This window comes from Tyto alba, unplaced genomic scaffold (genome assembly GCF_018691265.1).
Source record: "Tyto alba isolate M040663 unplaced genomic scaffold, T.alba_DEE_v4.0 Super-Scaffold_11, whole genome shotgun sequence".
Classification (NCBI taxonomy): Eukaryota; Metazoa; Chordata; class Aves; order Strigiformes; family Tytonidae; genus Tyto; species Tyto alba.
Genome location: NW_024881273.1, coordinates 4,165,982 through 4,191,840, shown reverse-complemented (window position 1 = coordinate 4,191,840; position 25,859 = coordinate 4,165,982). Strand labels below are relative to the sequence as shown.

Genomic DNA, 25,859 nt, shown 5'->3' with positions numbered 1-25,859 from the left:
CCACCCTAGGACAGTGGGAGACCCAACTGTGGGGCTTCAGCACAGTCCTCGGAGCTGGTAAAAGGGGAGGGCAGGGGGGCTGCAGCCTGTGAGCTGTTCCAGCAGCCCTGGTATCTAAACACGTTGTTGCTGGTGAAGTGTGGTGCTCTGTGTCCAGGGAGGGGACCCATGGCTCTGTCCTGACACCTTGGTTGGCACCGGAGAAGATGGGCTACGTTCATGGTTTGAAGCCCCTGATGGGGAAGGGGAAGGACAGTGGGGTGTGATCCTTGCGAGTGGCACGGACAGGATGAGGAAGGATGCTGAGCCAGGCAGAAAGCAGAAGACAGAGGGATGTGCCCCGGCAAATCTGCTCTCCTGTCTTGGGTGGTAGGAGAGTGCCAAGACTAGCGTCTTGGTGGTATAGACCATCACCAAAACACTCACTTGAAGTAATTGCACTGGTGAGCCCCTGATAACAACTCTTCAGCTGCCGCAGATCGCTGCTAATTGAGATGGTTGTCTGGCTTCTGACCCTGGCAAAGGGACTAAACCCTTTTGGGAGGTTCCCACAGGCTGTAAATGATCATGGCTATGGGATTCCTTCACACTGTGTCCCCCAGGAAGCCCCCAGATCCTGTGTGATCCCTGTCCCTCAGGAGCTGGGGACAGGCTGTACGCCCTCAGCAGGTGCCTGTCCCTGGGCAGTATGACAGGGTGCAGGGATGGGTTTGCCTCTGCCCTGCGTCCCCGCCAGCGGTGAAGCTGGGCTCCTGCAGTGCAAACACCACCTCGGATGGGCTCCTTGGCCACTGAAAGGCAAAGCCTGTAACTGAGAGGCATTAGCCCCATTAGCTCTTAATTGGCCTTTGAGCGGCTGGTTTCAAGTCACAATTTTCTGGAAGATGTCTCCAAGCTCTGGTTTTCCAGAGGGATCAGGTGCCTGCATGTCCTTTCATTCTGTCACACTCCGGCACCGTGCCCTTGCTATTTACTGCAGGAGGGGATTTGCTTACCATGCTCGGGGAGGGTTTCTAGGACTGCTTTGCAGATCCCCTCCTGGAGACAGGGCCCTTTCGGCCTGCAGGGATGATACTTTTAGCTGCCTCTCAAGCTGTGGTGATTAAGTTCTGCCTGGAAGCTCCACGGTGGTTCTAGGAACTGCCATCTGAGGTGTAATTGAAGGCTGAGCCCCTTGTTGAGGCTTTGTATGAAGCACCAAAGGCTGGGCACAGCCTGTGCTGCCTGCAGAGCAGCAGTGATACAGCCTGGGCTGGGGGACACGGAGCCCAGCTTGCTGCATCAGGGCAAGTCCTCGAGACGGTGACAACCTGCCCAGAAGCAACCCTTGATGAAAGCTTTGGCAGAAACATCTAACTTCTCTAAAATACCCCTTTCATGGGGCTGTGCAGGCGCCTGTTGCTTTGTGGGTCAGGTTCTAGCTGGAGCATGGGGTCTCCCCTAAACCATGACCCCTCCGGGACATGCCGGGGTCCATCCCCATCCCGCTCTGGGGGAGCTGGGACACCTGGGTTCTCCACCTCCTGCTCCAGCTTGCTGACCGAACTCAGATGACTTGAGGCTGGTGATGTTCCTACAGCCTGGGCCACGGGTGTCCCTTCCTCACCCTTCCCACAAACGCCTCCGAATGCCAACATTCCCTGTGTTTCCAGTGAAGCACTTCACCCCACAAAGCTCCTCCTCACACCCGGTTTAGGATTTTCCTGTTGTCCAGAGGAAATCCTGTCTTATCTCCCTCTGCCACGGAAAAGCCCAGGGCACACTCACATCCCTGTCCCCAGGGAAGATGCTGAAGCTCCCTCAGAGCGAGACTCCCCTGCCCATGCATGCCTTGGGGAGCTGCTGGAGATGGGCAGAGCAAGGAGGGGGAAATCCCCATAATGATGCTCCCTGCTCCTCAGCTGCGCTGCTGAATGCGAGCCCATTCCCATCCATCTCTGCACACAACAGGTGAAAATGCTTTGAAAGCAGGTGCCCCCGAGCTTGCCAGATGCTGGTTATTTTAAGCCTGGAGAAGGGGAGACATTGGCCATGGAAGCACAGGGTTTGTGTTTGCTGCCAGGGGACAGCGGAGGGACTGGGCAGGGGTCTGGGTTTATGGCTCTGGGGGGGTAGGTGTGAGGCTTATCAGTGTGGCCCTCGTTGAGAGGGGTTTGCCATAGCACGGCCAGCTTGTGTTGAGGAATGGATCTTGTCCTGCTGAAAGTGAGACTTGCAGGAGAGAGAGGTTACGCTGGCGTTGGTGTCTGCTCTGCCTCTGCATTCACACCCCTTCCCCCTGCAATCCAGGGGTGAAGTAAACACTCCTCCTCCGATTTGGAAACTGCTCTTTTAAGGACATGGAAGAAAAATAATCGTACAGTCAAAGCTGCTAGATATCAGCAGGGATTACAGTGGGATATGTGGAGGGGCTCATACATCCCTGTCCAGAGAGGTAAGCCCTATATACACACTTGTGCTAGCGAGGTCTGTCTTTGCCAGGGTTAGACAGGCTCTTCCAGTTCCTAATCACAAGCCCACTTGAGCTGTTAGCAGTTCCTTTAAACACGGATTTGGTGTGTTTAGGCTGACTGTCCTCCTTGAGAGCATATGGTTTTTGTTACTAGATAATATTTCAAAGGAACAGGTTTTTCTCTTTTTTCTGTAATGCCCCCTCTGGTGCTGGTTTATCAAGCTGGGAGATGCTGGCATAGGGAATGTGCGTGCTGCACGGGTGCAGGAGCCTGTCCTTCCCTAGTCTGGAGCTCGTTTGGTTCATTAGTCAGTGTGATGGATATTGGGTCTCAGCACTCCTGGTTCATGATTTGGAGCTTGCTAAAAACTATTTAAAATCATGTGGTCGAGAAGCCAAGACAACCTCCTTTCCCTGTGACTGATAATGTCCACTTCTGGGGTGCTCCTGACTTTGGGGTCCTTCCCTGCAGCAAGGCCCTTCAGCTGCTCCTCCAGCCTCTCCTCATCTCCTTGCTCTGCCTTCTCCAAGCCTTTCAATCTCCTTTTCTTGGCAGCCCAATGACCCGGTGACGAACATATGCCAGGCAGCAGACAAACAGCTCTTCACCCTGGTGGAGTGGGCCAAGAGGATCCCTCACTTCTCCGAGCTGCCCCTGGACGACCAGGTCATCTTGCTCAGAGCAGGTGAGTGGGAACCATCCCCAGGCTCCGGCACAGGGCCGTGGGAGTGCTACACCTCACCGGTGACAGGCATTACGCTTAGATTTAGGTCCCCACCAACCCGAAAACCACTAGCGGATTCTGAGCAATAGCCTCTGATAATTCAGTTGCTAAATAGGATTTTAACAGCCCCAAGGGATGTGTTGCTGAATGTAATCTAAAATGTTGCACTGGCTGCCAATCGGCTGAAAAATGGCCTGGCTTCATCTCTGATGAGCGAGGCACTTGGAGATGTGTGTTGGGTGATTTAAACCAAGGCAGCTGCCTTCCTCCCAAGCTGAGACTTGAAAGACCAAGTGGGCTTGGGACTCCATGAAATTGCATGAAACTAAAATGTTTGATCATAATTAAAACCAGAAAGGGGAGAAAAATGTATCAACCTCCTTCTCCCACCCACCAAGATGAAAATAAAATTCTCCAGGCTTATTTTAAATTTCCTTGTACAGCAGGGGGTCTGCAGGAGCAGAGGCTTTAGGAGGTAAAAAGCAGTTAGCTGTGAAAAGGGTCTTCTTCCATCGAGTATATAAGCCCCTACTACTGGCAGGTTATGCACAGAGACCAGGGAGAGCAAGAAATCAAGAGCAGAGCTTGACCAGGGTGTGTTTGGGGCACGAAGCTCTTTGCATAGCTCCAATCATCAGATCAGTGATTAAAAAGGCTTTGTCTTGATGCAGTGGAGAGCTTTGCTCCCTTAAAGAAAGAGGAAGGCAAGTTGTCAGTGGGACACATGAAGCTGCTTCCAGCAAATGACAAACTCCATGTGAACGGGGAGACGGGGAGAGGAAATGAGGAGACCTTGACGACTGGCAGTGGCACCCAGCTCTCTGCTTGGCAATGAGAGACACCGACCGTGGCTACTCAAAGTAGGCAGGGGAATTCAGAAGGGAACGATGGAGGAGTCTGGTGTAGAGCAGAAGTGCAGCCTCAAAGCAGGGCGAGCTGAAGAGCTACCCAGAGCAAACCAGCTCGGGAGCCAAACCTGAGCAAGCTAAGAACTCTGAAGTCCCTGGTAGTTTGAAAAAGTTCCTTTTGTTTGCCCAAAACGCACTTTTTCAGGGAATTCAAGAGGGGAAAACCCTGCAGGGTGTGTGCTCCTCTTTCTGCACTCTTCTGTCCCCAGGTTAATGGATTCTGTAGACAAGACACTGCTGATCCACCTTGATGGCAGCATTCTTGGCTTCTTAGTGTAGAAAGCATGTGCCCCAAAATGAATTTCCATGAAATTGAGCAGGAAAGTGCTTTAAGAACCAAGTGCAAGGTATTTGTGTCAACACAAAACATAGGAACTGCCAGAACTCTTGCGGTCCAAAGTCTGCCCAGGTGGCCTCAGAAAGTATAAGGGCTCCAGACTAGGAAGACAATGGGGTCGGTGTTTCTCCCTTCCCACTGCACAAACACTAGCTGTCATTCTGTTTAATGAGGCTGACTGTAGCCCAAATGCATGAAACTATCTGCAGTTTTTTTATTGACTATCAACCAGTGTAACTGCGTACCTTGGCCCTACACAGAAATACCCAGTCCCTCTTGCAACCTCTCTGAAATCCTTGACCTCAATGGTTTCTGGGCGATTAAGTCACACCATTTACTGGTGTAGGTTTTCTACTCTTCTTATATTACTGAAAGGAGATTTTTATAGTCGCATTTCATCTAGTGGTTACAGCAGTAGTCTGGGAATGGAGAATTTGGGGGTTTTATTCTTGCTGCAGGCTTGGCCAAGTCCCATGGCCTCCCTGGACGGCTCCCGCTAACCCTTTGGTGAAGGTGCTCCTCTGACTTTTCTGTGGGTGTGAGTATTGCCAGAGCTGGCTCAAGGCCCTCTTTGGAAAATACAAAAAGTGTATTTTTTGAAGAGGTTCTCTAGAGCCTCTTGTGAGAGTGGACGAGCAGGGGAAACATCTCTATAGAGATCTTTGAGGGCTTTCTGCACTTATCATAGGGAAAAACTGGATTCAGACAAAAAGGTGCCTTTTTCTTTTGTGAAATGGAAACAAACCTCACAACAACAGTTCAAGGTATTTCTTTCTCTTTAGAAGGTGGCTAATGAAAGCTGAACTGGAGATTTTCTGACTTGATGCTTCTCTCCTTTGTGCTGGTGCTTGTTATGACCAGCTCCGAGCTGGCATCCCGGAGGGGCCATTCCGTGGGACAGGAGAGGGGGCTGCAGGCCCCATCGCATCCCGGATTTCACGGTGGCTCTAACCCCATGGCCGTGAGGTGGGCTGAGCACCTGGAGCAGCTCCGATGGGCTCCCTGCTCCAAGCTTCTCTGTCAGGGCCTCAGATAACCTTCCCCAAGTCTTTTAACCAGTGGCTCTATCTATTATTGAGTGGGGAGAGCGGCCTGCTGAGAACAGCTGCCCATGAAATATTTAAGTATTAAAATCTAGCTAAGAGCGTCAGTCAGGTTCAGTCATGCATCCTTGGAGGTAAAGTTAAGTGGAGCACGCATCTTTGGAGGAGCGGTGCTGGATGGGCTGGCAGTAGCTTTCCTCCAATCCTGAATCATTTAAAAATCTTCCTTCTCTGAGCTTTTTGGAGGAGAAGGAAACCCAACTTTTTAAGCCTGTTTTCCCTGGGTTTTCTTGATTCCAAGCTTGCTGTGGCTGAGATGGGAATAACCTGCATCGAGGCCAGCCTGGCAAAGGATGCTGAGTGCTGCATCTCTGCAGCTGCAGTTCATTTTATAGGTCTGGTGGGGAGACTTGGTAGTGAGATGGATTAACACAATAGTCGCTGCGCTGCCAGGTGCCTTCCCTACCCCAGAGGAGCCAAAGCCTCCCCGGAGGCTGCAGCCACCTTGTCTGATGAGAAAGAAGTCAAAACAGTCAAAGAAATCTGCTCTGCTTCTCCAGAGCTTGGGCTGAAATGCAAACCTCTTTGGGTAGACTTGTTTGATCTCTGACTCACGTTTGCTGGCTGTGGTTATACCTAATTTTTCTGCTTGCTTCTTTATCTTGTCAGCTTTTTGGGGATGCTCTGGTGAAAGCGCCGATAAAAATAGGTTCCCCATTTCAGCTGAAACATCCCAGTTCTAAATGGGAATAATTCAACTGAAGGATGCTGATCGATCCAGCAGTCCTTAGCTGGAATAAGCCCAGCACAGACGTTGGCAGCACCCCACAGCCTCACCACTTCCACGTATTCTTGTCAAGCCGGAGGCTGGATTCGGCACCGCTGGGGCTGTACGGAGCCATGGCAGAGGGGTGCTGGGTGATGGCCGAGAGTCAGAGCAGAGTTGTGAAAGCTGGTGCTGTGGAAGGGTGTTGTGAACCAGCTCTGGTTTGTGTTCTGTGGAGCTGTGTGGAGGGGCTGCATGTGGCGGCTGGTGGGAGTCACCCGTGGCACCTTTCTGCGGGCCGGGCCCTCGGAGATCTTCAGCCACGGAGGATAGTTCCTGCAAGCTCCTGGTGCAGTCCCACGTCTTCTCCTCCGTCTGTCCTCCTTGGGTTTCACAGTGTTGCAATCCCTCTGCAAGTGCCAGGCCTCGCCCAGTAAATAGCCAAATAAATGTTCCCGTGATTGGGGTGGAAACATCCTGTGGCCACTTAGGAAAGAGTGAACTTTATTCCTTGTCAACATTTCTTATGGCACAACCCATCTCTGCAACGGTAGGTAAATACAGCACACAGGGACCTTGTATTTATTCCAGTCAGTAAGCAAAGACTTGTTTCTGTGGCAGGAGAGGAGATGAAGGATATTGTTGTATTGCTTTTCCAGCCTGGGGAAAAAAAAAAAATAATCAAATATCCTCATGTTTTTGGATGCTGCCAAGCATCCCTGTGTTCTGGACACCAGAACATTTTCAGGCCAGGTACGTCAGCCACAGGATGAATGTTGCAGAAGACTCATCTTGCTTTACTGAAGATGCTTCTCCTGGTTGAAAGTCACCAAATTTTCCACCTTTCAAGCTTTACAGCATTTCTTCTTGTTATGGGTTTGTCTCAGGCATTTTTGAACTCACCTGGTACTGGATTTAAGAATTTGTAGACGTGCTAAATTAGGAAGGGGAGCTGGAAGGCAGAGAGAGAGGACACATCTCCTTTCCCTCACCTGTTTGTAACTACCTCCAGCTGCTCCCATGGTGTCCGGACTCAGAGGATGTGTTTTCCTATCACCTGAAGTAGCATGTCCAGTAACTAATAAGACAAAACCTGATTTTCTAGCAGCTGTAGAAAGCTGTTAGTGGAGCAGTCATGGACGTGGGACATCCCTGTACAGCAGCGGGCAAGAGGAGAGACAATCCCTTGCAGTATTTATATGGCAGAAGCAACAAACCTGCAAGCAAGAGTTTTCCTGGTGCCCATTTACACAGCTAAATAATAGGGAATGAACTTTTGTGCCCCATTATGGCCTGAAAATGAGCCCAATTAGCTGATATAAAGCGTTAATAGGTCTTTAACTGTGTAGAGGCACGGTGTATAAGGTCAGAGGGGGAGTGCAGGGCTCCACACCCACTCGCAGGCTCACAGTGAGAGGAGCAGGGCAGAGCGCTGCTTGCTCTGGTGCCTGGCAGGTTTATAGAGGAAACTGCTTCCCTTATTAGCATTATATTTTTAGTGCATTTGTTCCTTAACAGTTTTTTCCTTCCCTGACATCCAAGGAAGGGTTGGCTCCCCTCTCCCTTCCCATATCCAGCCTCTCTACTCTAGCAAAGGCAGTTCTTGAGCGGTTTCCTCCTCTCTTTTTAGCGTTGGGGAGGTGCCGTTGCTGATTCCCAAACCCGCTGAGTTCCCCGTGGCTCTAACCTGCGGCCTTGGTTGTTTTCTCCTCCCCAGGGTGGAACGAGCTCCTAATCGCCTCCTTCTCCCACCGCTCCATCGCCGTGAAAGACGGGATCCTCTTAGCCACGGGGCTCCACGTGCACCGGAACAGCGCGCACAGCGCTGGCGTCGGGGCCATCTTCGACAGGTGAGGGGAGGGGAGGGGAAGGGAGGGGGGGGACCCCCACGTCTCGGGGCCACCTTGCCTCGGCATCCCCGTCTCCACCTCCAGCACCCGTCTGCCTCCCGTTTCCCCGCCTTGCGACCCGCCTGAGGGGTGGGATGGAGATGCGTTGGCACGTGGGCTCGTGGTCAGAGCGCGGCGCGTCCACCCCATGGGGTGCGTGGAAATGTCACGGTCCTTGCTGCAGGCAATGGCATTAAATCCCTCCTCTTAAACCTGCAGCAACCAACAGCCTGGAATAGGCGGGGAGAGGGCTGCCCAGTGCAAATCAAAGCCTCTTTCATGGGGTCCAGATGCCTTCTAATGTTACGAGGAGGCCGCTCATATATTTCTTTTCATCTTTAATTGGACCAAGACATGATTTTATTTTCACAGTGAAAAAGCACCAAAAGTACCCAGCAGGTTCCACATGCATATCCCGAGGGCTCTTTAATCTCGTGCTTTGGGAAAGTGTTTTAAAGCCAGACTTCCAGGGTGTTTGACCCACAGTGTGGCTCCAGATGCAGCTTAAATGGTGGCTGATTTCTCTGCCCGAGACTCATCTTGAGACGACTTAGTTGAAATGAAATCACCTTTGCTTCTTTGCTTTGCAAGGAAATTGTTCTTCGGACCTGGGTGACATCATTTGTTTCCTGTGAGGTCATAAGTGCAAGATCATGACTTCACTGCAGGATCTAACAGGAAAAACTGGGCAATCAGTGGAAAATATTTCAAGATTGGCACCTGCAGTAAGAGCAAAGGGAGTAATAAAAATTACCGGCAGAGGAAATTGCTTTTAGATACCTGTTGGGGTTTTTTTATTATTTTTTTTTTTTTTATTTTTAGGCGGCTTTCTCAGGTGCCAAAGCCTTTCAGTGAATGTATGAAGCCAGTTTTTATGGTCCCTGTTGTATCGCACAGGAACTATTGATGTTCCTAATGAGCTATTTTTGATACAGGAGGAAAATGAGGGCATATCCTCAGCTGGTAAAGCGTGCACTATCCCATGACTTCATTAGCCATGCACTGGAGGACTTCACTCTGGGTCTGACATCTGGGTGTTTTTTCATTTCGTTTTAATGCTGATGCCTGTGATTTCTGTGTCCTTTCCAGAGTACTGACAGAACTCGTGTCAAAGATGCGAGACATGCAGATGGACAAGACAGAGCTAGGCTGCCTGCGAGCCATTGTTCTCTTCAACCCTGGTACATGCCGTTACCTTCTCTCCTGTCCTCTCTTGGCTGATGCTGTGTCCTTTTGGCTCCTTTTCTTACCTATAAAGCTCCATTGCAAATAACCGAGGGCACCCAGCTCCCGTGGACAGGGCAAGAAGGAAGAGAGGCAAGAATGAAAGTCAAATTAAGTGCTGCACATGCACCTGCCACCTTACAAGCATGTCCTTTGCAGGTCAGGGGTGGATCTGGATTCATGCCCAGGGTTGCTCTCCAGGCCTCCCGTTCCAAGAAGTGTTTTCCCATTCGTAGAGGGCACCACGGTTTCATGGTTTGAAATATTCTCTGTGCAGGGCCCAGCTGTGGCCGGGACTTGGCTGTGATCATCTGGGGAGATGGGAAATGCTGCTTTTGGAGCAGACCCCGACTGATGAGCTGAGTTCTCTGCTGAGCTTGAGGGACTTTAATCTGATCAAAGTACATAGTCTTCCTATTTTCAGTGTTTCAGCCGACTCTGTAAAAAGAAAGTTCTGGTGCTTGAGACGGTTGTCCCTGAATAGGATCAAGAATGAATCTAGATACCCTTTAAGACAAAAGTATAGGTTAGAGCAAAGCTAGAGCATGGGCCTTGTCATCCTGTTTCCTGATCTCAACATCCAAGGGTTTTATTAACTATGTTTCTGAAAAAGCATGTTTCTGGTGAAAGGCATGAAACGTGCCCATAAAATACACAAGAACTTTATTTGTTGTGGGCAGCTTGCTTAGTTTTACAGACTCCAGGAGGCTTCATGCTGCTTGCTTTTCCCCCTTGGCCCCAGCTGCCCGAGGGAAGAAGGTTCAGTGCTGGGGGTTGATCTCCGGCGTGTCCGAGAGCAAAGCAGGAGATAGACTGCCAGCCTGCAGATACCTGTACAGCTCTGCTGGGGGCTTCCCTAGATTTTAGAGCGGGTCAGCCCAGAGCAAAAGCAGATGGCAGCCGAGGACAGAGCTCCACATCTGCAGCCGCCCCTCCCTGCCTTTGCAGGAGCACGGTTTGTGCCCAAGCATGGCTCTTTCTCTGGCTTTTCCCACCGAACCCGGGCCAGGGCATTTCAGCAGGGTTTATTGCCGTTTCTTGGGTTTGTTTTTCTGCTTGACATTTCCCCCCACCCCCCTCCTTGTAATCACCAGTAATTTATCGTCTGTAATTTGGGATTAGCCGTATATGGTAAAAGAAAGGGAATCTGGAGAGGTTCCCGTGGGGCATGTGCTTGGGGATATCGATTGCTCGACTGTCCCTTTCACCCTACTAAAAACAGATCCTCGCTGCATTGCAGGGGGCCTAGCCAGAGCAGGGGCTTTTCCTTTAGCCCTGTCGCAGTGCGTTGTGCTGGAGGGAGAAATCCCACAAGCCCAGGACTTGAGGGGGACTTAAACCCTTTAAATGAGGGTGTGTGACCACTGGAATGAGCCAAAACGGTTGGGGTTGGGGTATGAGGTGGGGTAAACCAGATCTGTAGTCACAAGGCAAAGCTTTCCGGGTTTGAATGCTCCCTGGGAGGTGTTAGGTATTGCCCCAAATTCCTGGGGTTCAGACCCCCTGTCCACGCCGTGCCATGGTCTGGTGGTGACGGGAGGGATGGAGGGGGCTGGGGGGGGTTGCACGGGGTGGTCCTCGCCCTTCGGGAGAGCCTGGAGGATTTTGGCTGATGGTCCTTCCGTTGCCTTTCAGACTCGAAAGGTCTCTCCAACCCGGCTGAAGTGGAAGCGTTACGGGAGAAGGTGTACGCGTCACTAGAGGCATACTGCAAACACAAATACCCCGACCAGCCCGGGAGGTGAGTTCGGGGGGGGCTGTGCCCTGTCCTCCTGCAGCCTCACAGCCCTGCAAAGCCCCGTGCAAAGGGTGCTGCAGCCCGGGGGCAGGGTGCCGTCCTCGGGACTGCCGCAACCTGCGTGTGGGCGTCGGGTCCCTTCCCTTTAGGGCTCTCTGTTCCCTTGTCTTTTGGGAATGAACAGTTCTCCACAGAGAAAAGCGCTCATTTCTACCCGCTTCAGCTGCGAACGTCCTTAGAAAATCCCCCTGTGAAGTGCAGGGGGGTCTTTGTTCCTTGTGCCCGTTCCCGCAACGCGGGTGAGGTTGGGCAGTAGCGGCCGTGCCGAGACCCGAGGAGCCCCGGCTGCTGCGGCCGCAGCAGTGGGATGAGCACATGGGGGGGAAGGGGTATCATTTCCCTTTTGGCAACCACGGAGAGCAAACCACAGTGAAAATAAGACTCACACGGAGTTAATTTTCGGTGGCAGATGAGCATCATTGCTGGGAAGTGAAAGCCTCAATTGATGCTCTTTTCTCCCCTCCCCGCCTCCCCCAATCCAGCTGGGAATGGGAGGGGGAATTAGGAATGCTTTCCTGGACCGCTCCGGAGCTGAGTGGGCGCATTTTCCCAGTTACAGCCCGAAGCTGGCAACTGCCAGTTAAGTTATTGACAGTCATTTGAGAAACCAAGCAAAGCGCTGGAAACTGCTGCTGTTGCGTATCACTGCTGAGGCGTGAATATTGGGGAAAACAGCCCGAGCAACTGGGATTTGCATCTCACCTGCATTCCCGGTCTTGCGTGTCTGGATGGTTAAATAACATAAAAAAAGCTTTTACAGCAATGAATGCAAGTGGGCAGATCACGCCCTCAGAAGTAATATTGGACTTATTTTTCCCCTCCACTTTGGGTACCGATGTGCTGGCGGATGAGAAAAGATGCATTGTTAAGGGGCTTCTTGGCTGCTCATGGTTGGCTTGTGGCAGGGAGAGTTCGGATGAAGGTACCGTTGGGTGTGTTTGACTTTGTGGTGAGGAGGGGAAGTGAGGGATGAGCAGAGTGCACAGAGCAGGGGTGATTACTTCTCCTCTCCCGGGTGGTTTGTGTGGACCTCAGGCCAACTCTCAAGCCAACTCCTCTTCCAAAAAGAGTTATTAAATTGCAGTTCCTAAGCAAATCCAGACCCAGACCCTGGACTTTGGCCGTTCCGGTGTTTCAGAAGAGCTCTGCTCCCCTTGGGGCTCACAACGAGCAGCCAGCCATACCTGGCACAAGGAGAGCTGCCTTGGGAATCGTGGCCAATCCTGGATTATTGCCCCCCCGGTGGGATGAACTCTTGGCTTCCAGTGTCGGCAGCTGAGTCGTGCTGCCCTCGCACGCTGCCGCTCGCTGCTGCAGGCTGGGACGGGGACAAACCCGCTCTCCATCGACCCAACCACCACCAAGCTGCTGTGCATGACTGAGCAAAGTCGCTGAGCCACCAGTCAAAATCAGTTCCCCAGGGCTCTACCTCAATGACCGGCGATGTGTAAAGGGACCGTTTTAGCTTCGGTAGCCTGCACCAGGGGCTCTGGCTTTGAATGACCTCGTGCCAGGGACTTCTTTGTGTGATCCTCGCACCCTTCTTTGGTGACCTTAGAGTTTTTTGTATGCTTAGGGCCGTCCTGAGAACCGTGACTGGGTGTTGCTGACCTTACTCCATCTCTTCTGTGGTGCAGGGCGATGGTGGAGTGAGTCCAGGTGGCTGGCGAGAGGGTTAACTCGTGGGCTGGGAGTCCAGAGTTGCACAAGAGCTTTCAGGAGCTCTCTCCATCCTCCTGGTCTCATGGCACAATGTGATCACCATCTGGGGCTGGAAGCAAGTTCTTCCTGTGGTTGAGCAAACGCCTGGTTGATCCTGTGGCGGGAGCATCCTTCCCCTGCTCCACGCTGTGGCGAGCGCTTGGCTGCCCCATCACTTCAGTTATGCCCTTTGGTGCGTGACTTCTGCCTCTTCCCCGGCCATCGAGAGCTTGTGAGCACCACGTAAACGCCAGAAGGGAACTTCTCTGCAGCAGTGAGACAGAGGGAGGCATTCCTAGGAAAACCCAGCCATCCACCCACCACAGCAGCCCCTGCTCCTCTGCAAGGAGGGCACGGTGCCTCTGTGACACTGAGCAGCCGTGGGGAATCGGGGCTATTTTCTCCCCTCCTGGCCTCAGCCCTGGCATGTTGTGCTGCAGGCTGGTTATCTCACAGTTAAATGTATCTGAGGGCTGGAGCCATCATCTGGTTTGGTTTAAAGTGAAACTTCCTGAATGGGATGGTAGGACTGATTTGTTTTTCCTGGCTCTGCTCCCACTGTTCTCGCCAGCTCAGCAAAAAAAAAAAAAAAAAAAAAAGTAGAAGAGTGTGCATCCATGTATAATATCTGTATGTTTGTGCATGTCTCTCTCTCTGCGTGTGTTTTCTGGAGAGTCCCCTTCTCCCTGGGCTGGTTCTGGCCTTTGCTTATGTTCAAGCCCTGATTGTGCAGCAGTAAAAACAAATAAATGCTCTCCCGACCATTAAAGGGCCTTTTCCCTGCTTTGAGAGCGGGGAGGCAACGTTCTGCAGCGCCTGGGCTTGCTGCCGGCACCCCTGGGGCGCCAGCCAGCAGGGTGGGGGCACCCCGCGTGGCACCCTGGGGTGCTGCAGGGCACCCTTGCAGGAGCTGGTTTCGGCAGCCTCCTGCCACCCTCCGAGCCCGACACACAGCGATCTTTCCCCGGCGTGGCTGCCCAGCCCTTGGGCTCGTCTCCGTCGCCCCGGCCGGCTTCCGCAGCGCTGTCGGCTCTCCCCAGCCCCCCTGGCTCTCCCCTGCCCGGCTCTGCAGCCCTCCTGCCTGTCAGCTCTTGCCGGCATCGAGGGTGCGACCTGACAAGCGTCTCCTTCGAGCAGGGCAGGCTGGGGAGAAAGGGCTTTTGTTCGGCTGGGGCTCCTCGGAGCCTCGCGCTGGGCAGGGAGAAGGGGAGCACCCCTTGGCTGATTTGCGGCGCTCCTTCCAGCTTTTGCATCCAAGCCCTTGTCACCCTCCATTGGCTTCATCCCCGAGGTGCCTCCAGCCTGGGTTTGTGCCCCCCCCAGGGCTCGGCAGCAAGCAGCCCGAGCGATGGCCGGTGGAGCTGCCTGGGAGGTGCCCGGTGCCTGCAGGAGAGGGGCATCGCCGAGCCAAGCACCAGCTAACCCCGCTCAGCATCTCCTCCATCCCCTCCCCGGCTGCTTGCCCTTTTCCCTGACCAAAGATCGAGCTGTTGGCAGCACTGCCTGCAACACGGCTTCTCCCCTGGGCGGGGGGTGAGACCCTGGCCCAGGGTGCCCAGAGGAGCTGTGGGTGCCCCCTCCCTGGAAGGGTTCAAGCCCAGGTTGGACGGGGCTGGGAGCCCCCTGGGCTGGGGGAAGGGGGCCATGCCCGGGGCAGTGGGGGTTGGAACTAGATTTAAGGTCCCTTCCAACCCAAACCATTGTGTGATTTTGTGATTCTATGATCCCTGGTGCCTCTGCCCCGTGGCTGCTGTGTAGGGACCCCATGAGCCCCTCGGGGTGTTCACTGAACAGTAAGGCACAGACATGTGAGGCTGATGGTGCACCTTAGTCCAGGGATGGCCTTTCATTTCTTATTTTACTCTTCCAGCTCAGCAATCAGCACGTGTTAATTGTGCATAGCCACTGTGGCTGTCTAATCTTCAAGGCTGGGGACATCATTAACGATTTCTCTGCGCAGCTCTGGGTGCAGCCCCATGACTTTGGTAGCAAAAGAGGTTGTGCCTGGCTCCCAGCCCTCCTGAGCAGGAGCATCCAGCGAAGCTTTGGGGGTCGGGGTAGAAGTGGGGCTGCCGCTGAGATGTCTGACCATGTCGTGTCTCCTACCCCCCCAGGTTCGCAAAGCTCTTGCTCCGTCTCCCAGCCCTCCGGTCCATCGGCCTGAAATGCCTGGAGCACCTCTTCTTCTTCAAGCTAATAGGCGACACACCAATCGACACCTTCTTGATGGAAATGCTGGAAGCGCCCCATCAAATGACTTAGAGAACTGCTGCTGGGTCAGTCCCTCGCCCGGCCGGGGTCTCACGGGGCCCCTTCCTCTGCTTTTCTCCGCTGCCGCCCCAGCCCGTCCCTCCCTCCTCTCCCCGGCGCTGGAGGCACCGTCTGATCCGGGGCGACCCCCCTGCCGTCCTCGCCTCCTCGTCGCCTTCACCCTTGTCCGTTTGCTGTCACTGCTGCATCTCGAGACCTGCTCGCTGGTTCCCTGCGCTAGATGTAGAGAAGTGGGAGCGGAGAGAGCTTGCCACCCGCCGCCCCGGCTCGCACCTCTGCCCCGGCCCCCGCCGTGCCATGAGTTTCGGGGTGAGCCGCCGGCTGGGCTTGGCATCACCCCACACGTGCGTGCAGGGACGGGGACGGTCCCAGCCCTTGGGGCAGTGGGGTTTGGACAAGCCGAGGGGAGTGGTTGAACTTGCCGGATTGCAGCTGGCTATTTTCAGAGGATGGAGTTTTTGAAAAAGAGAAGAGAAAAAAAAAAAAAAAAAAAAAAATTTCTATTTTTGGTTTGTAACTATTATTAGTAGTCTCGGTAGTTACTTCACGGAGGGAGAGGCGGGCTGGAGAGGCAGCCCGGCCAGTGCCCTGCGAATGAGTCACCCGTGGCTGCACGGAGCCTTCTCCTTTCAATTAAAAGCAGAGGATTTGGGATTGAGCTGAATCCCCCACCCCAAATAACGAGGTGACTGGTGGCACGGGGAGCCGGGGCACCCTCTGTGCAGAGAGTCCCGCAGGCAGCAGCACCTGAAACATCCCCTTTTACCATCCCAGAGGGCAGCCGGGCATCGCTGTTCTTCCCAAAGACGCCTCTGCGCTCAGTCTGGAGCTGCCCACGCCGACACGAGCTGGCTGGAGCACTTGCTTTAAGGCTGCCAGGGATACCACATCGCCCTTCCCCAGCTCCTGGGCTCTTGCTGGGACCCCTGCCCTCAGCACTGCGCCCAGCAGCCCGGCACAGCCCCACTCGTGAGGCTCGGTCCAGCCTGTCCTGCCAGACCCACGCTTTATTTCAAGGGCTGTTGCGTTGGAGCAGCCAGAGCTGGTGTGTCATCAATGCCTCCTTCTTGGTTTTATTTGGTTTTGGGTTTTGGTTTTGGTTTTGTTTTTTTTTTTTTTTTTTTTCGGGAGGCTGGAGGGGCATTTCCAGCTGATGGGGTGGGCTCGACCAAGCGCCCGCTCCGTGCCCAAATTGTGGTGCCCGGGCCCTCGCCTCGCACGGGGGTTTCGGCTCGCCCAGGAGGCTGCTCCTGTTGATTCAGCAGCTGCCGTGCAAAACACTGTCAGGCAACAATTAGTGGGAGTGCTTGGCCACGCTGGTAATTGTGGCTGGTAATTAGTGGTGAAGCAAGAACAGGGTTCCCCCCCCCCCCCCGCCTTCCCCTGGATCCCCCTGGTCAGGCAGAGATGCGGGGGCCAAGAGGTCCCAGCTGGGTGGGGGATGTGGCAGCAGCCCCTGCCCCCGTGGGCAGCGCGCCCGTCCCCGGCCTGTCCGGCGTACCAAAAGCACCAAAAGCACTTTGGCTTTTGCACGGTCCTTTCCTTGAGTCTTGCTGTGAGAGCAGGGAGATGGACAGGTTTTTCGGGATTAGGGATACAGTCCCAGGAATGTGCCCACACCCCACGGGGACGGGGTTCCCTGGGGGTCGCCTGGGGAGAGGAGGTCAGCCAGGGAGCTTTTCCCCTTCCCCTCCCCGTTTCACCCTCATCAAGAGCCCCACCGAAAAAAATGAGGTAGAGAAAAAAAAAAAAAAAAAAAAATTCAGAGCAAGTGGTGAGGGATTTTGGGGAGGGTTTTTTCCCTCCTTGGCAGAACGGACTGTCCCGAACACACCGTGGGATGGGTGCTCAGAGCCAAGAACGAGGTGCCTGCGGTTGGCCCAGGGCCAAGGGCTTCCCCACCGTTTCCATGTCCTCTGTGCTTTAAAATGGCAAACTATTAGGTCCCAAACGTATTTCTCTTCTTGCTCCCCGTGGGCTAGAGCTGGCTCTTCAAACATGTCCTTTGTGCCTGGAGGGCGATGGAGCCGTGCCCACCGGCTCCCACCTCTGTTTTTGAGGGGACACAGTTGCCACCTGCCTGTCATCAACCCGCCTGGCAGCTTGAGTCCCCGGCTCCATCCCCTGCAGTTAACCAGGCCATCTCATTGCTAAATAAATACTCAGGATTTCAGGTCATAACTTTCCCTTAGGCTGGCCTGAAGTGGCAAATCCAAGGAGGCAGGGAAAGTGTTTTGGCTGTGTTTCTCCAGCAGCCTGCACGCCGCCGAAAATATTATTAAACAGCTTCACCCTGCAAGAATTTGCCAAGAAAACTAGGCAAGAGAAATGAAATATGTAAAGGGTGCCAGTAAACACGAGCAGGCTGTTCCTTGCCAGCGTAAGGCTGGCGCAGCCCCGCAGGGGGCTTGCAGGGAGGGGGGTAGCACCCAGCCAGCCGGCACGGAGCTCAGCCCAGAGCCAAACCAGCCCCTGGGCAACCAGTAGCCCCCAGCCCGGCTCAGCAAGGAGCCTGGAGCTCGCTTGCCAGAGAGGATGTTTTGCGAAAGAGTCAGTGGATGTTGCACTAGAATAAACCCGCTGTCCTTCACCATTGAGTGGAACCGATTTTTTCCCGCTCGATGGTTTGGAAGGGGCTGGTTGGTGCTGGGTGCTGAGCTGTGGTGGCTTGCAAGGCTGTGGGCGGGCTAGCTGTAGCCCTGGGCATCGCTGGGCTGCGGAGCAGAAGCTCCCATCCCATCCCGTGCCGTCCCATCCCGTGCCGTCCCATCCCGTGCCATCCCATCCCGTGCCATCCCATCCCATCCCATCCCATCCCGTGCCATCCCATCCCATCCCATCCCGTGCCAACCCGTCCCATCCTGTCCCATGCCATCCCAGTTAACATTTAACCTGATAAAAATAAAATGCCAAGAGCCAGAGGGTGTCCTCAGCAAGAAGCGAGGTGCAAAGGGGAAGGCTCTGTGTGCCAGGGGCTCTCGGTCAGGACGTGCGTCTCCGTGCCTCAGTTTCCCTGCTGGAGCAGCGCTCAGCCTCAATTCCTTCCCCCCGACTGAGGAGGGTTTGGGGACAAGACCGAGCATTATTCTGGGCTTTCTGTTGTCGGCAGGTGTCGAGGGAGCTCCCACATTGCTGTAACTCGGCATGACTGTGTTGCTTTCAGTAAAGCTCTCCTGGTTCCCCCGGCAGCCACACCGGGCATTTCAGGTCCCGAACGCGTGTGATCAGCCCCAGAGTCCAGACCCCAGCCCACCCCCCCGCCTCCCCCTCCAACATCACCAGCCCAGCCCTCCCCATCAGAAGGAAAAGCTTTCCTGTGTCCAGTAACATCTGCCACAGCAGCCTTAAAGCAATGTGCTTTTGCATGAGTTTGTATTCTTTTTCACTTTCGGCTTTTTTTTTTTTTTTTTTTTTCGGTCCTCATCATAATAATTATGAATATACTACATGCTTGTTTGAAGAGGTGATACATGGGTAGAAGAAAAAAGGCACATTATTCACTAGAGAGGTAGGACTTTCATTCAACCAGATTTTAGTACTCTAGCAAAAATCTGGTTTGATTAGGGTGATCTATTTTTTAATTTTTTTTTTTTTTTAAATTCCTTTTTCTTGGTGGGACAATCTTTAATTTTCTAAAGATAGCACAAACATCAGCTTTTCAGCCACCCACCTGCCACCCTGCCTGTTCCTCGCTGCCTTCTTGCGTGTGCATGTTTCAACCAAGCCCTCATCCAAACCGACCCGATTCCCGCGCCCCCCAGGACCCCCCCTGCCCCCCCCCCAGATCCCTGAGGATGCTGAAGCTTCCTGAGCATCCACCCGCACCCAAGGGCTGAGCACCGCAGCCGGGTGGGACCCGAGGAGTGGAGTTACAGGCAAAGGACCTTCATCCCCCCAGCACCCGTGGGTGCCCACACCGACCCCCCGCCCTGAGCTCACCGGCCTCCCTGCCCAGCCCCACAGCTCCCGGGGGGGGCCCGGGGGGGACCCGGGGGGGGCCGTAGCATCGCTGGCCGGGCTCAGCTCCTGCTCATAAAAAGGGTTGAGGATGGCGGGACCGTGGCTCAAGAGCTGATGCTGTCCCCATCAGTGACAAGCATGCATGATCTGGTTTAAGTTGATACATATGTGCGTGTGTATACATGTATGTACTGTAGATATATACACTGTATAAATATCCTCACTCACATATACATATATTATAACCGTAGCAATTACAGACTTTTTGTGGGTTTTTTTGTTTTAAGTCAATTCTTTTTTCCTATTTTTTTTCTTGCTTTTTTTTTTTTTTTTTTTTTTTTTTGCTTCATGTAAGCGAGTACATTGTATCTGAAGCCCTTTCCGAATTGGCAGATGCCAAATCTGGATCTTTATTCCTCGAGACAATGGAACTGCATCTATTTTAAGATGCCTTTTTGTTTTGTTTTGTTGTTTTTTTTTTTTGTTTGTTTGTTTGTTTGTTTTCTTGTTTCTCTTTTGAGCAGCAGGTGGTTTTGAGTAAAAATAGCTTTAGCAATTCCCAATACTTAGTGATGGATGCCTTGGCTATGGGATGCATAGATAAAAAATTAAATACGTTAAAATTTAGAATGACAAAAAAAAAAGAGAAAAGATAAGGAAAAATATCTAAAGCATCAATAAAGTTAAAATCTATTTTTGTACAAATGTAATTTTATCCCTTACGTATTCTTGGATATTTTCTTTCTGGATTGTTTTGTTTCTTCTACAGAGATTGTTATAAACTATCTCTATTTTTTCTCTCTTTCTCTCTCTCTCTTTCTCTCTGTAAGTGTTCAGCCACAGGGACAGGGATCTGGAGAAGAGGGAGAAACTTTTGACCGTGTTTTAAAGGCTTTATATGAAATCTCTTTTGAAATAATTTTTTTGAATGAACTTTTTATTTTTTTCCCCCACTTCCAAAATCTTTTTCGGGGGGGGGGGGGGGGGGGAGGGGGGGAAGGGAGGGAGGGGGTGGGCTGGTCTGGGGGGTGTCTTTTGTCACGTATATCCGGCGTTCCCGCAGGTCTGTTTTACTGTGAAATCACTACCGTATATTATTATTCACTTAAAAAAAAAAAGAAAAAAAAATAAATAAAAAAAAAATTGCTGCTGGAAACGCCAGTATTTTGATGAACAATTGTATTAGAATTGTGGAAAAAAAAAAAAAAAAAAAAAAGAAAAAGAAAAAAAAGAAAAAGAAAAAAGGAGAAAAAATGAAAGAAAATATATGAGCATTTTAAAATATAACCCAGTCCAAGTCCTATTTTGTTCTTCACTGGTGTGTCTTGAGTTATTCCTTCAGGTCCCCCCGTGGTAGGGGGGGCTGTCCCCATTGGAGGGGTCTGGAGGGTCCCTGTTCCCGGGGAACTGTCCCTCCTCCTCGCTGCCAGGCCAACTCGGAGTAAATCCCACCTGGCTGTAAGCAAGGAGCAACGGCAGAACCGGAGGGGGGAACCCCGAGACTCAGCAAAGGAAATTTTTTTTTTTTTCCTTCCCCTCAAGAATTTCCCTTGAATGAGTTTCGGATCCCTTTGACACCTCCAGCTGCGCCCGGCTAGGGACACTGTCACACCCCCCCACACCCCCCCCCCCGGCGCGTCCCCCTCCTTGCAGCAAACCGGGGACAAGTGGCCACGGTGGCCGCCGGGTTGCCCAGTGTGGTGGGATGTGCTGGCCGGGTGCCTGTGGTTGGTGGCCTTTCCCAGCGTGGGTGACAGTGGGGTGACCGAGCCCACCCTGGGACCCAGCAAAGCCCTCCCGGCTCTGCCTGGCAGGATGGGAGATGGGGGGGGGGGGGTGTGTGTGTGTCAGATTTGGGGGGACCCTCTGACCCGGGGGCACATCCTGGGACCGCGGGGCCACTGAGGCTGGGCAGCACCCCCAAATAAGGGTGTTATCAACGAGCTCCAGCAGACGCGTGGGGACAGGGAGGCTGTTTTCCAGCCCCCCATCCCTCCTGGAGTCACAGCAGTGCCCGCGGGGCCGGAGCATCGCAGCAAAAGGGGGTGCTGGGACCCCCAGAGCAGCGAGTGCGGGGATAGGAGCCATTAGCGCTGGCCTTAGCTTAACCTGGATTTGTTGCCAGGTACAAACAAGATTGAACTTGCTCGTGGGTTTACAGCTGAGATAAATCCTCCCCCGACGGCTGCAGAGCCGGTCAAATAGAGAAGGAAAATAAGAGTTTCAATTCGGTTAGTGACGATCCGTGTGTCTCTAACTTGGCCGCAATATTTTTTCATTTGGGAAGCCCTGGGAGGTGGCAGGCGGAGGGCAGGGGAAGGGGTGCGGGGGATCATCCGCCTCGGCAGCAACCTGCTGCTCCCCAAAACGGGGCGGCTGCCCGCTCCCACCCCCCTGCCCCGCTTTGGGAGGCCCCAGGGACCGCGGAGCACCCAGCCGGCCGCACTCACACACCTGATGGCTCCTGTTGCAGAGGGTGGTTATGTGTCTTGTTAACCTCCAGGCAGCAGTTTTTGTTTAGAGAGTAAATATTTACCTCCCTTCCTGAGTTTTGGTTTGGTTTGGTTTGGTTTTTCTTTTTTTTTTTCCCCCATCTCCTGGGGTGGAGCAAGCTGGGATCTGTGGGGCAGCGCTTGCTGGGATGCTGGTCCTCAGCGTTACTGATGCTCACTGCCTCAAAAACCCCACTTTGCTTTGAAAATTGGGTTTGCTTCTCTATTTAAAGATGCTAATAACAGAGAGAAAACCAGAGCTAAGCTGGCCACTGATTTTTTTTTTGTTTGTTTGGTGGGTGATTGCTGCTGAGCTGGCTGTTGCACACCCCGGGAAGGTGGGGGGCTTTCCCAGGCCCCCAAACCAGCTCTGGGGAAGGGCTGTGCTCCCCCCTCCTCTGCTGCCAGGGAGGGAGGAGGAGATTTGCACCTTGGCCAACTCGTTGCTGTTTCTCCAGCTTTCTGCAGGGATCAAAGTGGCTGTTTTGACTCCCCTCCTGATTCCGTGATAACAGAAGATGGTTGTAATGCAATTAAACATCTCACACACGCAATAGCTTGGGGCTTTTGTTGTGTCTTGAGGCTGGGTGTGCGCAGGATTCATCCTTGCCCTGTGAGTAACACGGAGACGTGGAGCTCAGGGATGACACACAAAAGGGTCCAGAGCTCTCTGGTTTATCAGGAGCCTCCTAATACCAGGTTTCCTTAAACCTTGAGGTCTTGGAGGCATGGGGTTAGAAGGGGACTTCAGCTTCCCCTCCAAAATGCCGTTCCTGGTCCTCTGGGTGCGTGAGGTGATGCAGAGTGGAAGATGCTGTGTTGGGGGGTGCAGCGCATGCTTGGGGCTCTCGCTCTTGGAAATGCATCTTGGCTGGTGGCACCAGGCTGGCCACTTAATTTCTGTTCATCCCCAGTGCTGACAGAGATGAAGCGATGTGTCAGCAGACTGTTTTGAAATCCTTAAGAGAAGGGCTGTGATCCTGGTCCCCTCCACGGCTTAGTTTTGCAGCGAGGAGGGGCTCTACAAATAAATACAGACAGATGAGCTCTTTCACTGGTAATTTGTCACTTCATAATTGCCAAAGAAAAGCAGGTTAGTTTTCTCCTCCTGACCTCTCTCAAGTAGCCTTTTCACCCCAGCTGGCCCCAGGGCTGAGGTCGGGGTCCTGCCGTGCCCCCACGGGGCAACGTTCCCCCCGTGCCGGGGCTGCAAAGGGCACCTTGGCCTTCTGCATCACGTTTTCCAAGCGACATTTCCACGGGTGTCACCATAGCATCACCAAGCCGTACAGACACCCACCCCCGGGCATTGCCCCGGGGTGCCTCCCCTGCCTCGCCCACACGTGGGTGAAAATGGGACCAGATGGGAGCACCGGGACAGCTTGGAGGATGTGGTACAGGGTCAGTCCCTGCTACAAACAAAATTTGGGGCTCCCAGCAGCGGGGACACACCTGAGGACCCAGCTGATCCCCCTCCCTTGCCCCAGCGCTCCCCGCTTTCCATCCCCAGCTCCCCAGGGCGGTGTGGGAGCTGCGCTCCAGGCGTTTCCTTGGTGGGATTTTGGGCTGAAGCCCCCCAGGGGGATTTGTCTGCTGCGGGAGAGCGTGGGTGAGCGTGGAGGCTGAATTTAGAGAAGGCTGCGGGCCAGCAGCTCCCAGGAGCGGGGCTGATCCCCCCGCGGGGGGTGTGGGTGGGTAGGGGGGTGCAATGCCTCGGGCAAGCCCCTGGGGTCCGGAGTGGCCCGTCCGAGCAAAGAGCAAAGTGCTGCTGCCACCTCCCGTCCGAGCGAGCCCTGAGCCCGCCGGAGAGCCGAGCGGCTGCCCGGGTCTCGCTGATCCTGCCCAGGGCAGCCCCAGGGCTGGTGTGGAACAACCCGCAGGGAAAAGAAAAAAGATTAAAAAAAAACCAAAAAACAAAAAAACAAACAAACAAAAAAAAAAGAGACATAGAAAAGAGGGGAAAAAGGAGAAAAAAAGGAAAAGAAGAAAAGAAAATTAAAAAGAAAATAAAAGAAATGAAAAGAAATGAGAAGAAAATGAAGGAAAAAAAAAAAAAAGAAAGAAAAGAAAATGGAAAGGAAAGAGGAGAGGAGAGGAGAGGAGAGGAGAGGAGAGGAGAGGAGAGGAGAGGAGAGGAGAGGAGAGGAGAGGAGAGGAGAGGAGAGGAGAGGAGAGGAGAGGAGAGGAGAGGAGAGGAGAGGAGAGGAGAGGAGAGGAGAGGAGAGGAGAGGAGAGGAGAGGAGAGGAGAGGAGAGGAGAGGAGAAAAAAGAAAAAAAGAAAAAAAAGAAAAGAAAAGAAAAGAAAAGAAAAGAAAAGAAAAGAAAAGAAAAGAAAAGAAAAGAAAAGAAAAGAAAAGAAAAGAAAAGAAAAGAAAAGAAAAGAAAAGAAAAGAAAAGAAAAGAAAAGAAAAGAAAAGAAAAGAAAAGAAAAGAAAAGAAAAGAAAAGAAAAGAAAAGAAAAGAAAAGAAAAGAAAAGAAAAGAAAAGAAAAGAAAAGAAAAGAAAAGAAAAGAAAAGAGATAAGAAAGAAAAGAAAAAAAGGAAAAGGAAAAGAAAAGGAAAGGAAAGGAAAGGAAAGGAAAAATGAAAGGAAAAAGAAAAGAGGAAAAAAGAAAGAAAAGGTGTATTTTGGTTTATCGCTCGCACTTGACAGCATCCCAGAAGGCTGCAAAGTTCCTGAAGCAGAGTTCTGCCTCCCTCTCACACTCCCTGGTGCCACCCTTGGACCTCCGGCCTTTCGGAGCCCATGCACTGAGCAGCTTTCTGTCCCTGAAAGATTCTTTGCTGTTGCCTCCATTTCCTTCCCTTCTCCTTGCTCTGATTCTGAAATTTATGTCTGGACTCTGAAATTTCTTGCTGTGGTGAGTTGCACAGATCAACAGCCCACCACCCAAAACACTGTATCTTAAGTATTTTGAGTCATTTTTCCTCCCAATAATACAAGTGCCTGCTTTTTCCTTGCAGTATGACAAAGGGTTAACAACATGCTTAAAGTAAAGCATTGCCTAAAATGAATATCTTTCATTTCCAAAGAGCCTGAGATCCCAAGGCACAGACGAGAAACACTAGCCACAAAAATTTTGCATCTCTCTCCCTTACAACACTGGCAGTGAAACCTTGTTTGGCTTTATATGCAAGATTTTCCATACCGTGCTCCAACGCAACTCAATTCCACTAAGCCCACATCTTGTTTTTCTACTGACAAAGTGAGGTATGATTCTTGGCTCAGTGATTTTCTGCTGTGGAAGACTAAATGAAAAGATGCTTTTAAAGCTCATTCACTCAACACTCAACCCAAAACCCATGGGGAGGGTCAAATGGAAATTCGCTAAAGTTATCAGACGAGCTTTCTGCTGTATTTCTTTTATGGTGGGTATTAAGCTGAAGAAAATCAAATGAAGACACAAGTGTTTGCTAGGATACTGTTAAAGGTAGACCAGCCCGATGAGTAAAATAGCCAAGTCATTTAATTTATTTTCTTCCAACAATCTTGTGTTTGAGTCATTGCGATTCCTGAGGACAGAGCTCTTGGTGTTCATTTTGTCTGGACCTTTTAATTTATAACATAAAAGCTGCCTACTTTGTAGTAAGTGCAGCCACATCCTTCGCCGTGGTAGGGGCTGCCCGCTATGAGTTCACTGCCAAGCTGGAGCGAGCTGGGGAGGGAGGCGAGAGGAGGGAGGGGGATATGCCCAGCTCAGGTGGGTGCTCCCACCCACCACAGCCTCCCAGTACTCTCCTGGTTTGTGAACTTTGCAGACTGGACTCTGTCCCTGGGGCTCCCTGCCCCTTTCTGCCCACTCAAGGGGTTGTTTTCCACTTGTCCTGGTTGTGGTGGGAAAGGAGCAGGGGTATGGCACTGCCACCATCATAGGAGGGTGGTGGGGTCCTAAGGACACTGGTGTCACCAAGAGGGGCTGGAGGAGCTGGAGGGCTTCATCTTGACATCAGGGAACGTGGTCTCCAATGTCCTGGTGGAGCCTGGGAGGGGCTTACCCTGTACGCTGCAGACAGGAGAAGACTTTGCCCCTGCAGCATCCCACCAGCCCAGCATGAGGGAAAAACCCTTCCTCACCCCTGGACTGGCAATCAAATGCGCCCTGACTGCGATGCGCCACAGGATGAGCAGAGAGGGATGGTACTGCCCCCACCCTGGGTCTTTTGCCCCTCATCAGTCTCCAGACATGGCCTGTCATCTCTGCCACATCCCCTGCCCCATCCCGTGCTCCATCCCTTGCTTCATATCTGCCCCATCCCTGCTCCATCCCCTGCCCCATTCCCTGCATCATCACT

At 52.6% G+C, this 25,859-nt stretch overlaps 1 protein-coding gene across 1 annotated transcript in view; it reads left to right on the top strand.

Moving 5' to 3' along the window:
• The window catches only part of RXRA (retinoid X receptor alpha), a 113,958-nt gene extending 98,294 nt beyond the window's left edge, over positions 1 to 15,664 (top strand). Inside the window, exons 6-10 of the mRNA XM_042786728.1 lie at positions 3,009 to 3,138; positions 7,949 to 8,081; positions 9,210 to 9,301; positions 10,980 to 11,085; positions 14,958 to 15,664. Coding sequence (XP_042642662.1) covers positions 3,009 to 3,138; positions 7,949 to 8,081; positions 9,210 to 9,301; positions 10,980 to 11,085; positions 14,958 to 15,105 — 609 coding nt within the window. The 3' untranslated portion in view covers positions 15,106 to 15,664. The remainder of the gene's footprint in view (positions 1 to 3,008; positions 3,139 to 7,948; positions 8,082 to 9,209; positions 9,302 to 10,979; positions 11,086 to 14,957) is intronic.
• The last annotated feature ends 10,195 nt before the right edge of the window (positions 15,665 to 25,859 follow it).